Here is an 11,644-nt window from a genome sequence, read left to right as displayed (position 1 = left end):
GGGGCTGTAGTGGAGCGGGTCAAGAGCTTCAAGTTCCTCGGTGTCCACATCACTAAGGACCTATCATGGTCCAAACACACCAACACAGTTGTGAAGAGGCCACAACAATGCCTCTTCCCCCTCAGGAGGCCGAAAAGATTTGGCATGGGCCCTCAGATCCTTAAAGAGGATCTGAGGGCATCTTGACTGGCTGCATCCCCTCTTGTTATAGCAACTGCTCGGCATCCGACTGCAAGGCACTACAGAGGGAAGTGCATAAGGCCCAGTACCTCACTGGGGACGAACTCCCTGCCATCCTGGACCTCTATACCAGGCGGTGTCAGAGGAAGGCCCTAGTAATAGTCAAAGACTCCAACCACCTAAGGTATAGACTGTTCTCTCTACTACCACACGGCATGCGGTAGCGGAGCGCCAAGTCTGACCAAAAGGCTCCTGAACAGCTTCTACCCCCAAGCCATACGACTGCTGAACAGTTCATCAAATGGCTACCCAGACTATTTACATTGACCCCTTGATTATTTATTTATCTTCATTGTTTTGCACTGACTCCCTTGCACTGGCTCTACGCACACTCACTATACTCTACCCACATGTTCACATACTAGACTGACACTCACTCACACACACACACACACACACACACACACACACACACACACACACACACACACACACACACACACACACATTTTGACGCCACACACACACACACACACACACACATGCATTTTGACGCCACACACACACACACACAGACACACGTTCACACTTCACATATGCTGCTGCTACTGTTTACTGTTTATATATCCCGATTGCCTAGTCACTTTTACCCTTACCCACAGGTACATACTGTATTACCTCATTTACCTCAACTACCTCGTACCCCGGCACATTGACTCCATACTGGTACTCCTTGTATACAGCCTCAATATTGTTTTACTATTTCCTTTTTTATTTTGCAAAAATGTGTCTTACTTTTTATCTACACGGTTGGGAATGGACTCGTAAGTAAGCATTTCACTGTAAAGTCTACACCTGTTGTATTCGGTGCATGTGACCAATACAATTGTATTTAAGTTGAACTGACCATTTTTTCAATGGTTTCTTTGGTCTAGCCTACATGCTTGTGATACACTTGTTGGATACACTGGTGTCAGAGGTGGGATGGTGACTTTGATCCCACTTCTGTGAAAATGGACAATAAAGATTGTTTTCTTTGCTCTGTTCCGGTATAGGCTACTTTTGTAGAACGTCCTCGGGCAGATCTGGAACGCGCCCAATGCGTAATTCAAGTAGGCTGCAAGCGCACTCGCTTTTGTGCGCTTCTGAAGGTACAGTTGTCACATGATCCAAACGGGAACAAACTCCATTAGAACTCTTGATAGTGCATACATAGTGATCTAGCTCTGAGCGCAACATGATCATCGACAGAATTATCGAGAACGGCCTGAATCTTGTGCATCCAGGGACTGTTGTAACGAGCCCCGTGTATTTGGGGTCTTTTTACCAGGATACCTCACCTGCAACGGAGATCAACAACTCTCTCTGTGCGCCAAACGAGTTTGATGGCTGGGGTAAGGTTGGGAGCCCGACTCCGCCAACTGCAGACAGTGCCACGAACGGTAAAACAAAACCCTCACTTTTAGAAATCAATATACATATTTGTAATTGTTGTTATTTTTCCTCTAAGCAGACTATTGTGTTAATAATGATAGGCTGGCTACTTTATATTATCAACAAATAATTATTGTAGTTAATGGTTACTTCCTTATTAACCTACTTCTGGAACAAGGAAAGAACATTGCGTTAGTGACACGGAGGATTACTGATCATGGGCAGTGGTGGAAAAATGACCCAATTGTCATACTTGTGTAAAAGTAAAGATACCTTCATAGAAAATTCACTCAAGAAAAGTCAGTCACCCAGTAAAATCCTATTTGAGTAAAAGTTTTAAAGTATATGGTTTTAAATATACTTAAGTTTCAAAAGTAAATGCAATTGCTAAAATATAGTTAAGTATACATCATTTCAAATTCCTTATATTAAGCAAACCAGATGGCACCACTTTTTTGTTTTTTAAATGTACGGATAGCCAGGGGCACGCTCCCACATAGACATCATTTAGATCAGAGGCGGTAGGGATGACTAGGGATGTTCTCTTGAGAAGTGTGTGAATTAGACCATTTTCCTGTCCTGCTAAGCATTCCAAATGTAACGAGTACATTTTGTTGTCAGGGAAAATGTATGGAGTAAAAAGTACATCATTTTCTTTAGGAATGTGGTAAAGTAAAAGTTGTCAAAAAATATTAAAAGTACAGATACCCCCCAAAACTACTTAAGTGGTTTTAAGCATTTTTACTTAAGCACTTTACACCACTGATCATGGTTAGACCCAAAATCATATTTAGACCTATAATAGCACTGTACAATGGAAGAGCAAGGTAGATAGATACATTATGCCATTTGAATGGCAGAGGAAAGTGAACAGTTACTGTCATTTGGTGAAGGTTGTAGATAACAGTGTGAATTTGGCATGAGCTCCGCTAGCTGTGGAAATAGGGGAAGTGTGAGGTCGCGTTCCAGGTCGTCTTGCCCATTTTAGAATGTTTATTCATACACTGCAGTATGAAGGTTGTGTTTCTGAGTTGTTTAGAATACCTGAGATTCTGATGTTGATAAAGCCTGACTTCTGAGACAGTTCTCCAGACATAATGAGATTTAATCATCTGTGCAGATCAAGCAACTTCATCGACTATATGGTCATGCCTCTTTTTGTAGCTTCCACGCCCCATTGAATAACATTGAGTATTTGAGCTCCTGTGCTTGAACTTGGTCGACAGAGTTCCCAGGAACTGTATTACTGTATCCTACCACTATAGATATATCATACATCAATGGCTTTTTGCAAATGAGCATTTTATGAATTGATGAGTGTACCTTTAATTCAACACAACCACTTTTGGCTCAATAGCAAACTAATCAAAATTAGTGTTTATTTCAAACTTGTCTTGGGATCAAAGATTCTCATCGGTCCTATTGATACCTGTTGCAGAGTGTTCCATGAGTGAGGTGCGGTCTTTTGGCCGTTTCCAAGGTGTGCGGGTGAAGAATACAGTGAAAGAACTCATCATGCAGAAGCGCCTTAGCAACCAAAATGTACAGGTAAATTAAATGATATGATGTTATGTTATTGTTCTGCTAGTTTGTGTAAATATTATGTTTAGCTTGCATATATTTAGCTTACATCTGTCCATATTTTCATGATCTCTGTTTTTCTTCATGTCCAGCAACACTCTGAGGGAGAATACACAGGTAATTTTAACGTTTTATCAACACACATTATCCAGAAATACTGTAGATACTGTACATTATAATATCATGTGCAAATGTTTTTTTTGTTCGTTATCGTGTAGAGTTGACCTCCCTTCTTCAAGGGCATAAGAGGACTGCGGACTTCAGCTTGATAACCGATTCACCTGCTAAAAGACTTGCTACTGCAAAGGCAATCCTGGTAATTGTATGCTTTGGGTTATAATGTTATTTTAATTGAGTCTCCTTTAACTTTTCCCACGGTTCTTGGTGTTCAGGCTAGGGTTGGTTTCATAGACCCAGGTTAAATACATCCAGGGATATTCCTCTGGTTTAGCTAATGAAGAACTAGTGAAAACCACAAACTCTCATGCAGGTCACATTGTTATAGCTACAAACTATATTGTGTGATATGACCGACCACTTCAATAGCCCAATTCCATTTCTCCTTTTCTGTGTAGTCTGATGTCACTTCACTTGCTTAGTTCCCTTCTGGGAAAATCCCAGTGAGACTGAGTTACCGCCTCCACCCTGAGGGCGATTCCAGAACTCAAAATTAGGAATACAGTTTGGCAATGTTATCATGCATATAGATTATTAGGTTTTGCATGTGTGTCTCATATAAACTCTGTTGTTTTGGAGTGGAAGGAACCCAACTACAAATATCTTTCTTCCTTATTGTTTACCTTTCATGACAGGAAATGTACTTAAAGCAGCAATCCCAATCATTGGTTGAAACAATAACAAAGCGATCTCGTTCTAAACCTCTGAGGGATTGCGCTGGAGAAATGTAACCACTCTCAAATGTATAGACTGAGCTATGGATGTAAGGACTGACCATCCATGATATCAAAATGATAGTTTAACCATGCTGTATCACGTCCGGACGTAATCGGGAGTCCCATAGGGCTGCGCACTATTGGCCCAGTGTCGTCCGAGTTTGGCCGGTGTAGGCCGTCATTGTAAATAAGAATTTGTTCTTATCTGACTTGCCTAATTAAATATAAAACATTTTTAAAAAATGATCAATGGGTACAAACAGTTCATTTACAAGTCCAAAAGTGGATGTATCATCTGCAGATTATCCCTTTTTAGTATTTATCATCCACTTCTGTTCCAGAGTCTGAGCCCTCCAGAGGGAAGCACACTGGACATTGACTTCATGGAACTTGGATATGAGTCCATGAAATCAGAGACTTCCCCACAAGAGACCCTCCCTGACTACTTCAGCCACATCGACTATCAGTCCCTCTACCCTCAAACCCACATGCCACAAGCAATGGGAAACTCCTATGTCCCCCAGCATTTCATAGCCCCGCTAACCCAAAAGGGTGTTTGGCCATTGGCTCAGTTTGCTGAAGGGGAGCCGACGTCCTTCTTTCAATGGCAGATACGACAGGAAGAGGAGAAGTTGGCAGGGCTCACCCTCGAGATGCTCACAAGCCAGGATAATGATGGAGACACGTCAGTTTGTGTAGTATTCATCAACCCCTTGTATACATTTGCCTTTTGTAGATCTAAGCAACTATGCATACTCGACTCAGTTAATTTTCTAACCCAGTGGCCTCCAACTCTGGTCCTGGGGAGGTACGGGTGTGCAGGGTTTTGTTCCAGCCTTGCACAGTGTTTGAACACAAACCTGCCACAACCCGTAGCTCTCCAGGAACAAGGATGTTAGTGACACTGTTCTAATCCATCATGTGACCTATGCTTGCCAGACATTTATACTCTTAGAAAAAAGCTGCTATCTAGAACCTAAAAGGGTTCTTCGGTTGTCCCAATAGGATAACCCTTTGATGAACCCCTTTTGGTTCCATATAGAACACTTTTGGTTCCAAGTAGAACCATTTGGGGTTCAATGTATAACCCTTTCCACAGAGGGTTCTATATGGAACCAAAGGGAGTTATCCTATGGGGAGAGCCGAAGAACCCCTTTGGAACCCTTTTATCTTAGTGTAGATTTTTTTTTATCTCTGTGTTGCCAGATTCTTGCACATAGCTGTGGCACAGGGCAGAAGGGCTCTAGCTTATGTGCTGGCCAGCAAGATGGCTACTGTCGGCATGCTGGATATGAAGGAGCACAATGGCCAGGTAAGGATTTACATTCTCACGCCCAATTCTAAATGGACCCTTAGCCCCAGAGACTTCTCACTCACTCACTCACTCACTCACTCACTCACTCACTCACACACACACACACACACACACACACACACCACACACACACAACACACAACACACAACACACAAAGTGCCTAGGAGCTAGTGGCTATGGGTTGATTTGGAATTGGTCACAAGGGCGCAGTTATGATTACAACTGGGATATCATCTGAAAAGGAGGATTTTCAACATTTTATCTTTTTTGTCTTTTGTCTTTTGTTTTGTACCCAGAGTGCCCTTCAATTGAGCGTTGCAGCCAATCAACATCTGATAGTGCAGGACCTGTTGGCCCAGGGGGCTCAGATCAACACCACTGACTGCTGGGGCCGCTCCCCTCTGCATGTGTGTGCAGAGAAGGGCCACGCTCTCACTCTCCAGGTCTTTGACTTTCCCACTGTGGCACATACTAAGAGTGTGATATGAATAGGGGCTCTGGATTTAATCTGACCACGTCATGTTCTGACCTTATAACTTGTATTTCACAACTTCTGTTTGAGGCATCACTGCAGCCAGTCAACCTTAGCAGTTAGATAACCCAGTGCTCCTCAGTGGCGCAGCGGTCTAAAGCACTGCATCTCAGTGCTAGAGGTGTCACTACAGACCCTGGTTTGAACCCAGGCTGTATCACAACCGGCCGTGATCGGGAGTCCTATAGAGCGGCGCACAATTGGTCCAGCGTCATCCGGGTTAGGGGAGTTTTTTTCCGGGGTAGGCCGTCATTATAAAATAAGAATTTGTTCTCTAACTGACTTTCCTAGTTAAATGAAATAAATAGAAATAAAAGATAGTCAGGGAAGTGTCATGCACATAGACCAGTGTAAGCAATACAGTGACTAAGGTCTGGTTTCAGTGATGGACTCTTTTGGTATAGAGGAACTGCCTACGTCACTACTTTATCAGCTTGAATAAAATACTAAATAGTAGCTAGCAATATGGAGATCAGAGGTTATTTTTAATGAGTGCATTTCACAAGTGGCTAGTTTGCATCAACTACCTGAACTAAAACAACTGCAAAGGTTGTGCCTGCAAACTTTGGTTTTGAATCACGTTGTTCTGGCATGTCTGCCTCTGGATTTGTGTGGCAAAACCCCAGATGTATTTTTCCCTTATCAATGTAGGCAGTGACTTAGTTCCTCTTTGTCAGAAGAGTCCATCATTGAAACCACATCCTACTCACTGTGTTGCCTAGGGTTGGGTTTTCACAACTAAAGTGAACATACCTCATCATACAGAGACTATGGTATGAAAGGTTTGAATAAAGGTCTGAAAACATGATGATTGTTGAACACAATCTCTGTTTTTATTATTATTATTATTATTATAATAATACATAAGGTTTGGCAACTTTAATCAACATCTTGTCACTAGAGGAAGGAAATAGTGGTTGGAAGAGAAGTCAGGGAAAACACTGAGCCGTAGGGATGTGAGTTCTCTCTTTTAATAACACTGGTTGCCAATCACAGCAAACAAAGTTAACGTTTTTACCAGGAGCCTTGTGTTTGTTAATGTATGAATGGAAAAGCTAGGTTTATGATCGCCTGAACAACGATCCTTTTATGTCTTCACCAGATGACTTGAACATAGTCTGATGCAGTATGTCATCTGCACTGTGCAACCTTGGTTTTCAGAGTATTTTACCCCTGCTAGTTTCAAGAAGTAAAACCACAGGTTGGTTGTCAATGGTCGATTGTTCTAGGCTTCCAGTATATGGAAATAAGGCGGGGTGATTTTCCCCCCTGCACGCTCTTGCCCAAATGCAACAAGAAAAGTGTAGAGAACTCCGGTGCTGTATGCACAATCAGAAGAGATCTATCAGCAACTTGCTGATGCCATTTTGATAAGAATCTATGCAAATTTGGCTCATGACTCAATGAATGGATTTATAGGTTTCACTGAAACGTTGCCATCTTGATTATCTGTGATAAACTGTGCCCTTTTCAGTGATTTTATCTTTCAATTGGAATTTTGTCTCACTGTGTTTGATGTTCCTCCTGACTTGGAATGTTGGAATGTTTTTTTGTCCCATAGCAACAGTTGTTCTGTATTGGGTTAGATCACAGGCAGTGACTTCCTCATCAGCTCATAACATATATAACAGCCAGCCAATCACAGAGCATTTCCTCAAAACAACACTGGGACAAAATCCCCCTTTCTTTGAAAAACTGGTTTAACAACAGATGTGCTTCTGATGAAAGGTCACGGCAAATGCACTCCCAGCCTATCAAACATTAACCGTCAACAGAACATGGCACGCTAAACCTCCCAATCATTAACGCCTATTAATCTGTTACTCAACTGGTCCTGGATGACTCTCACAACAGTTCTTGTTGTCGGATACTATTCATTAAGGAAGAACAGGCGCTGCTGATGAATGGCTGGCATATACTATCTCTTTTAGATCTCTAGAACTAAACATTGACACTGTTGTCGTTAGCGATGACATGTTTTACCATGACTAGCTAATTCCACAGTTGTACCTTAACACAAGTGTGTGTGTGTGTGTGTTTTTAAATTGAAATCAAAAGTTCTTCCTGTTATACCCATCTGCCCTTTATCCCCCCCTGTTTAACATTTTCCTTCACACTCTCTCTTCCCGTAGACCATCCATAGAGCTCTGAAGGGTAAAGGGCAGGGGCTTAGTGTGGAAGAAGTCAACTATGATGGTGAGTCAGAGTTGCTCAGAACTATGACCTGTCAGGATTGCTCATAATCCTTTATAAAATAAAACAGGTGAGGCAACCTGTGTCTCAACCCAAGGCTGAGTCGCAAACTACGACAGTCAACATTATTTAACCGTCATAACGGCAAAATAAATACTACCTCCCCAATGCCTCAACCTGCTTTTCTCTCCAGGCCTAACTCCTCTTCAGACAGCGGTCCGGTCTCACAATGCGGTTGTCCAGGAGTTGGGTCGTATGGCGGCGTCCCCCCAGTCCCCTGGGGAGGTGGAGTTGATGCAGAGAAGGAAGCTACTGAGGCAGTGTGTCAACACACTGCTGCTCATGGGAGCCTCCTGTGCAACTAAGGTGAGTTTGAGTAGCCTGGCCCCAAATCTGTCTGATGCCTTGTCAACTCCAACCTTGCCAACTCCTACGGTCATTGGAGTTGGCAAGGCATCATAAACAGATCTGAAACCAGGCTAGAGGTTGAGAATCTTTTCATTTATATTTTTTTGTGTATCAGTCTTTGGCAGCATAGCCCATTCCATACAGTCTGACCGTACTTGTGTCTTTTTCCAACAGGATCATAAAAGTGGCCGCACCTCCCTGCACATGGCTTCTCAGGAGGCCAATGTGGAGCTTTTACGCATCTTCCTCGACGAGCCAGACTCTCTGTCTATCGTCAATGTCAAGGTGAGATACTACTACAGTACCTAATGTCAAGGTGAGATACTGCTACAGTACCTAATGTCAAGGTGAGGTACTGCTACAGTACCTAATGTCAAGGTGAGATACTGCTACAGTACCTAATGTCAAGGTGAGATACTGCTACAGTACCTAATGTCAAGGTGAGATACTGCTACAGTACCTAATGTCAAGGTGAGATACTGCTACAGTACCTAATGTCAAGGTGAGATACTGCTACAGTACCTAATGTCAAGGTGAGATACTGCTACAGTACCTAATGTCAAGGTGAGATACTGCTACAGTACCTAATGTCAAGGTGGGATACTGCTACAGTACCTAATGTCAAGGTGAGATACTGCTACAGTACCTAATGTCAAGGTGAGATACTGCTACAGTACCTAATGTCAAGGTGAGATACTGCTACAGTACCTAATGTCAAGGTGAGATACTGCTACAGTACCTAATGTCAAGGTGAGATACTGCTACAGTACCTAATGTCAAGGTGAGATACTGCTACAGTACCTAATGTCAAGGTGAGATACTGCTACAGTACCTAATGTCAAGGTGAGATACTGCTCCAGTACCTAATGTCAAGGTGAGATACTGCTCCAGTACCTAATGTCAAGGTGGGATACTGCTACAGTACCTAATGTCAAGGTGAGATACTGCTACAGTACCTAATGTCAAGGTGAGGTCTCGCCTCTCTCTGGAAAACAAACGTACATGATAACAAATCGGCGTTCTGGCTCAAATTCTGAGCTGACAAACAGTGTTCCCATTGTTCATTGTTTTTTGGTCATCAGGAGGTAAGTTAACTAAACCCTCTAACATGAGTTCTGTCTACCAGGCATTCAGTGGAAACACAGCGCTGCACTTTGCCAGTTCTGTGCATGGTCGCCTGACTCAGGTAGATGCTGTGAAACTGCTGATGAGGAGAGGGGCCGACCCCAGCTCCAAGAACCTGGAGAATGAGCAGCCTGCCCAGCTGGTGGCTGAAGGGCCCGTCGGAGACCAGGTGAATAATGCCCCAAAATGGTTCTTCGGGTGTCCCCCTTCTGTAGAAATGGCTCTACGCGGAACCCAAAAAGGTTCTACCTGGAACTAAAAAGGTTCAAACATGGAACCAAAAAGGGTTCTTCAAATGGTTTTCGTATGGGGATAGCCGAATAAACTTTTTTAGGTTCTAGATAGTATTTCTTTTCTAAGTGTAAGCACATCCATAAATCAGGTACAAAAAGTACAGCATGGTTCTACGTTGATGCCATTGCCTGGAAAAAATATAAGATACCAGCACACGGTTGAATCCTCCCTCTGTGGGAGCATTTAAGTGTTCTTGTATCTATCTTTCAGGTGAATATTCCCATGTCGTTGTTTTACCATCATGTAATCATTATTTAACCAGGCAAGTCGACTGAGAACCTTTTATCAATTACTATTAAGGTCTGTCTGAGACGCAAACACAGAGACGCAGTAAAAACACAACAGGAAGAACACACAAGTTCACGTGTTAGACTGGCAGACATTCAAAACACACACACTTCAACAAGATGGGACTGTATTGTAATAATGTGCCTCTGGTTGTTTCTCTTAGGTGCGGCGTATCCTGAAGGGGAAAGGCTACCAGGCCCGGTCTGTTGCCCAGTAGGATGCAATCTCCTGTCCAGAAACACTGTCAGTCAGACAGTCCAGTCTATGTAGAAATGATTTGCCATCGTATGTATGGCAGATGTCCGTTGTTTCAATGAAACAGTGAATGTTGTTCGCTACAGTGTAGTGTATTTTGAGGTAACCATGTGATTGTCTACCTTAAAGGGGCAATCTGCAGTTGTTACATCCATTTTTGGACTTGTAAATTATTAATATGTACCCATTGTTTCTTGGCAAATATGACTTATACATTCATCATGAGCTTAGTTCAACTGTCGTACCCCATCAGAACCCAAAATATATACGCTTGTTTTACTCCAATGTTTGTAAACAAAGTACATGGAAACAAACACTATAAACAGTAGCTTCAAAATATGGTTCAAGCTATAATGTTGATATCATGGATGGTCACTCCTTAGCCGTGCCTATGAATTTGAGTGTTAACATTTCTCTAGCCCCATCCCTCAGCTTTTTACTGAAACAGGCAGAGAATACGCTTTGTTTTTGTTTCAACTGCTGACTGCCGTTTTAAGGAATGACGCCTGAAGGGGTTTTCACCACTAAACCACTTTGGGTTGAGTCACAGGTTGACTCACCTGTAATGCTGGTGTGAAACACCTTGAGCTGGAATGTGCATTGTAGCTAGGGCTTGACCACATAGTAACAGTGTAATGTAGCTAGGGCTTGACCACATAGTAACAGTGTAATGTAGCTAGGGCTTGACCACATAGTAACAGTGTAATGTAGCTAGGGCTTGACCACATACCAGTAACCTGAAGAGACGGGAGCGCAGGTTTTTGAATTTCTTGGAGGTTCTGGTACAGTGGCAGCATGGGGGTCTTGCCTTATTTTAAATGTGTATTTTCATTTACTTTATAAATAAATGAAAATAAATGAGTTGGCTAGTGTCACATAATTAAGCTATATAACGGGTCATTGAGTTTGTGCATATTTTGCTTTAGTACCCATCTCAATTATATACTGTACCATGGAGATGAGATGTTAGTACAATATTTAGACTTGTAATTTGTTTGATCTCTTTTGGAATGTAAATATAGGATTTTTTAAATGTATTATCACCAAATGTGTTAACAATAAATACAATTGATTAACAGTGCATTTGATATTAACTACGCTGCCTGAAACATGACTTTATGGGCATATTATCACCACCAGCAGTC

At 42.4% G+C, this 11,644-nt stretch overlaps 1 protein-coding gene across 2 annotated transcripts; it reads left to right on the top strand.

Annotated features, from left to right (window-relative positions):
• The first annotated feature begins 1,319 nt into the window (after positions 1–1,319).
• Positions 1,320–11,582, top strand: LOC139412785 (NF-kappa-B inhibitor zeta-like). 2 transcript variants are annotated; one of them, XM_071159499.1, is made up of 12 exons: positions 1,320–1,622; positions 3,053–3,162; positions 3,288–3,312; positions 3,414–3,511; positions 4,430–4,773; positions 5,295–5,400; positions 5,701–5,847; positions 8,069–8,132; positions 8,323–8,495; positions 8,712–8,822; positions 9,664–9,831; positions 10,408–11,582. In XM_071159499.1, exons 1-12 carry the CDS (start codon positions 1,418–1,420, stop codon positions 10,459–10,461), a joined length of 1,605 nt encoding a protein of 534 aa, XP_071015600.1. In that variant the 5' UTR covers positions 1,320–1,417; the 3' UTR covers positions 10,462–11,582. The 2 variants fall into 2 exon arrangements, with proteins under 2 accessions (XP_071015600.1, XP_071015601.1); XM_071159500.1 differs by having other exon boundaries at positions 1,385–1,574; positions 10,408–11,579.
• Positions 11,583–11,644: the final 62 nt, after the last annotated feature.

Source organism: Oncorhynchus clarkii, chromosome 7 (genome assembly GCF_045791955.1).
Source record: "Oncorhynchus clarkii lewisi isolate Uvic-CL-2024 chromosome 7, UVic_Ocla_1.0, whole genome shotgun sequence".
In the NCBI taxonomy this organism is placed as follows: Eukaryota; Metazoa; Chordata; class Actinopteri; order Salmoniformes; family Salmonidae; genus Oncorhynchus; species Oncorhynchus clarkii.
The sequence above is the reverse complement of the archived record's forward strand: the minus strand, read 5'-3'. Positions and strand labels throughout refer to the sequence as shown.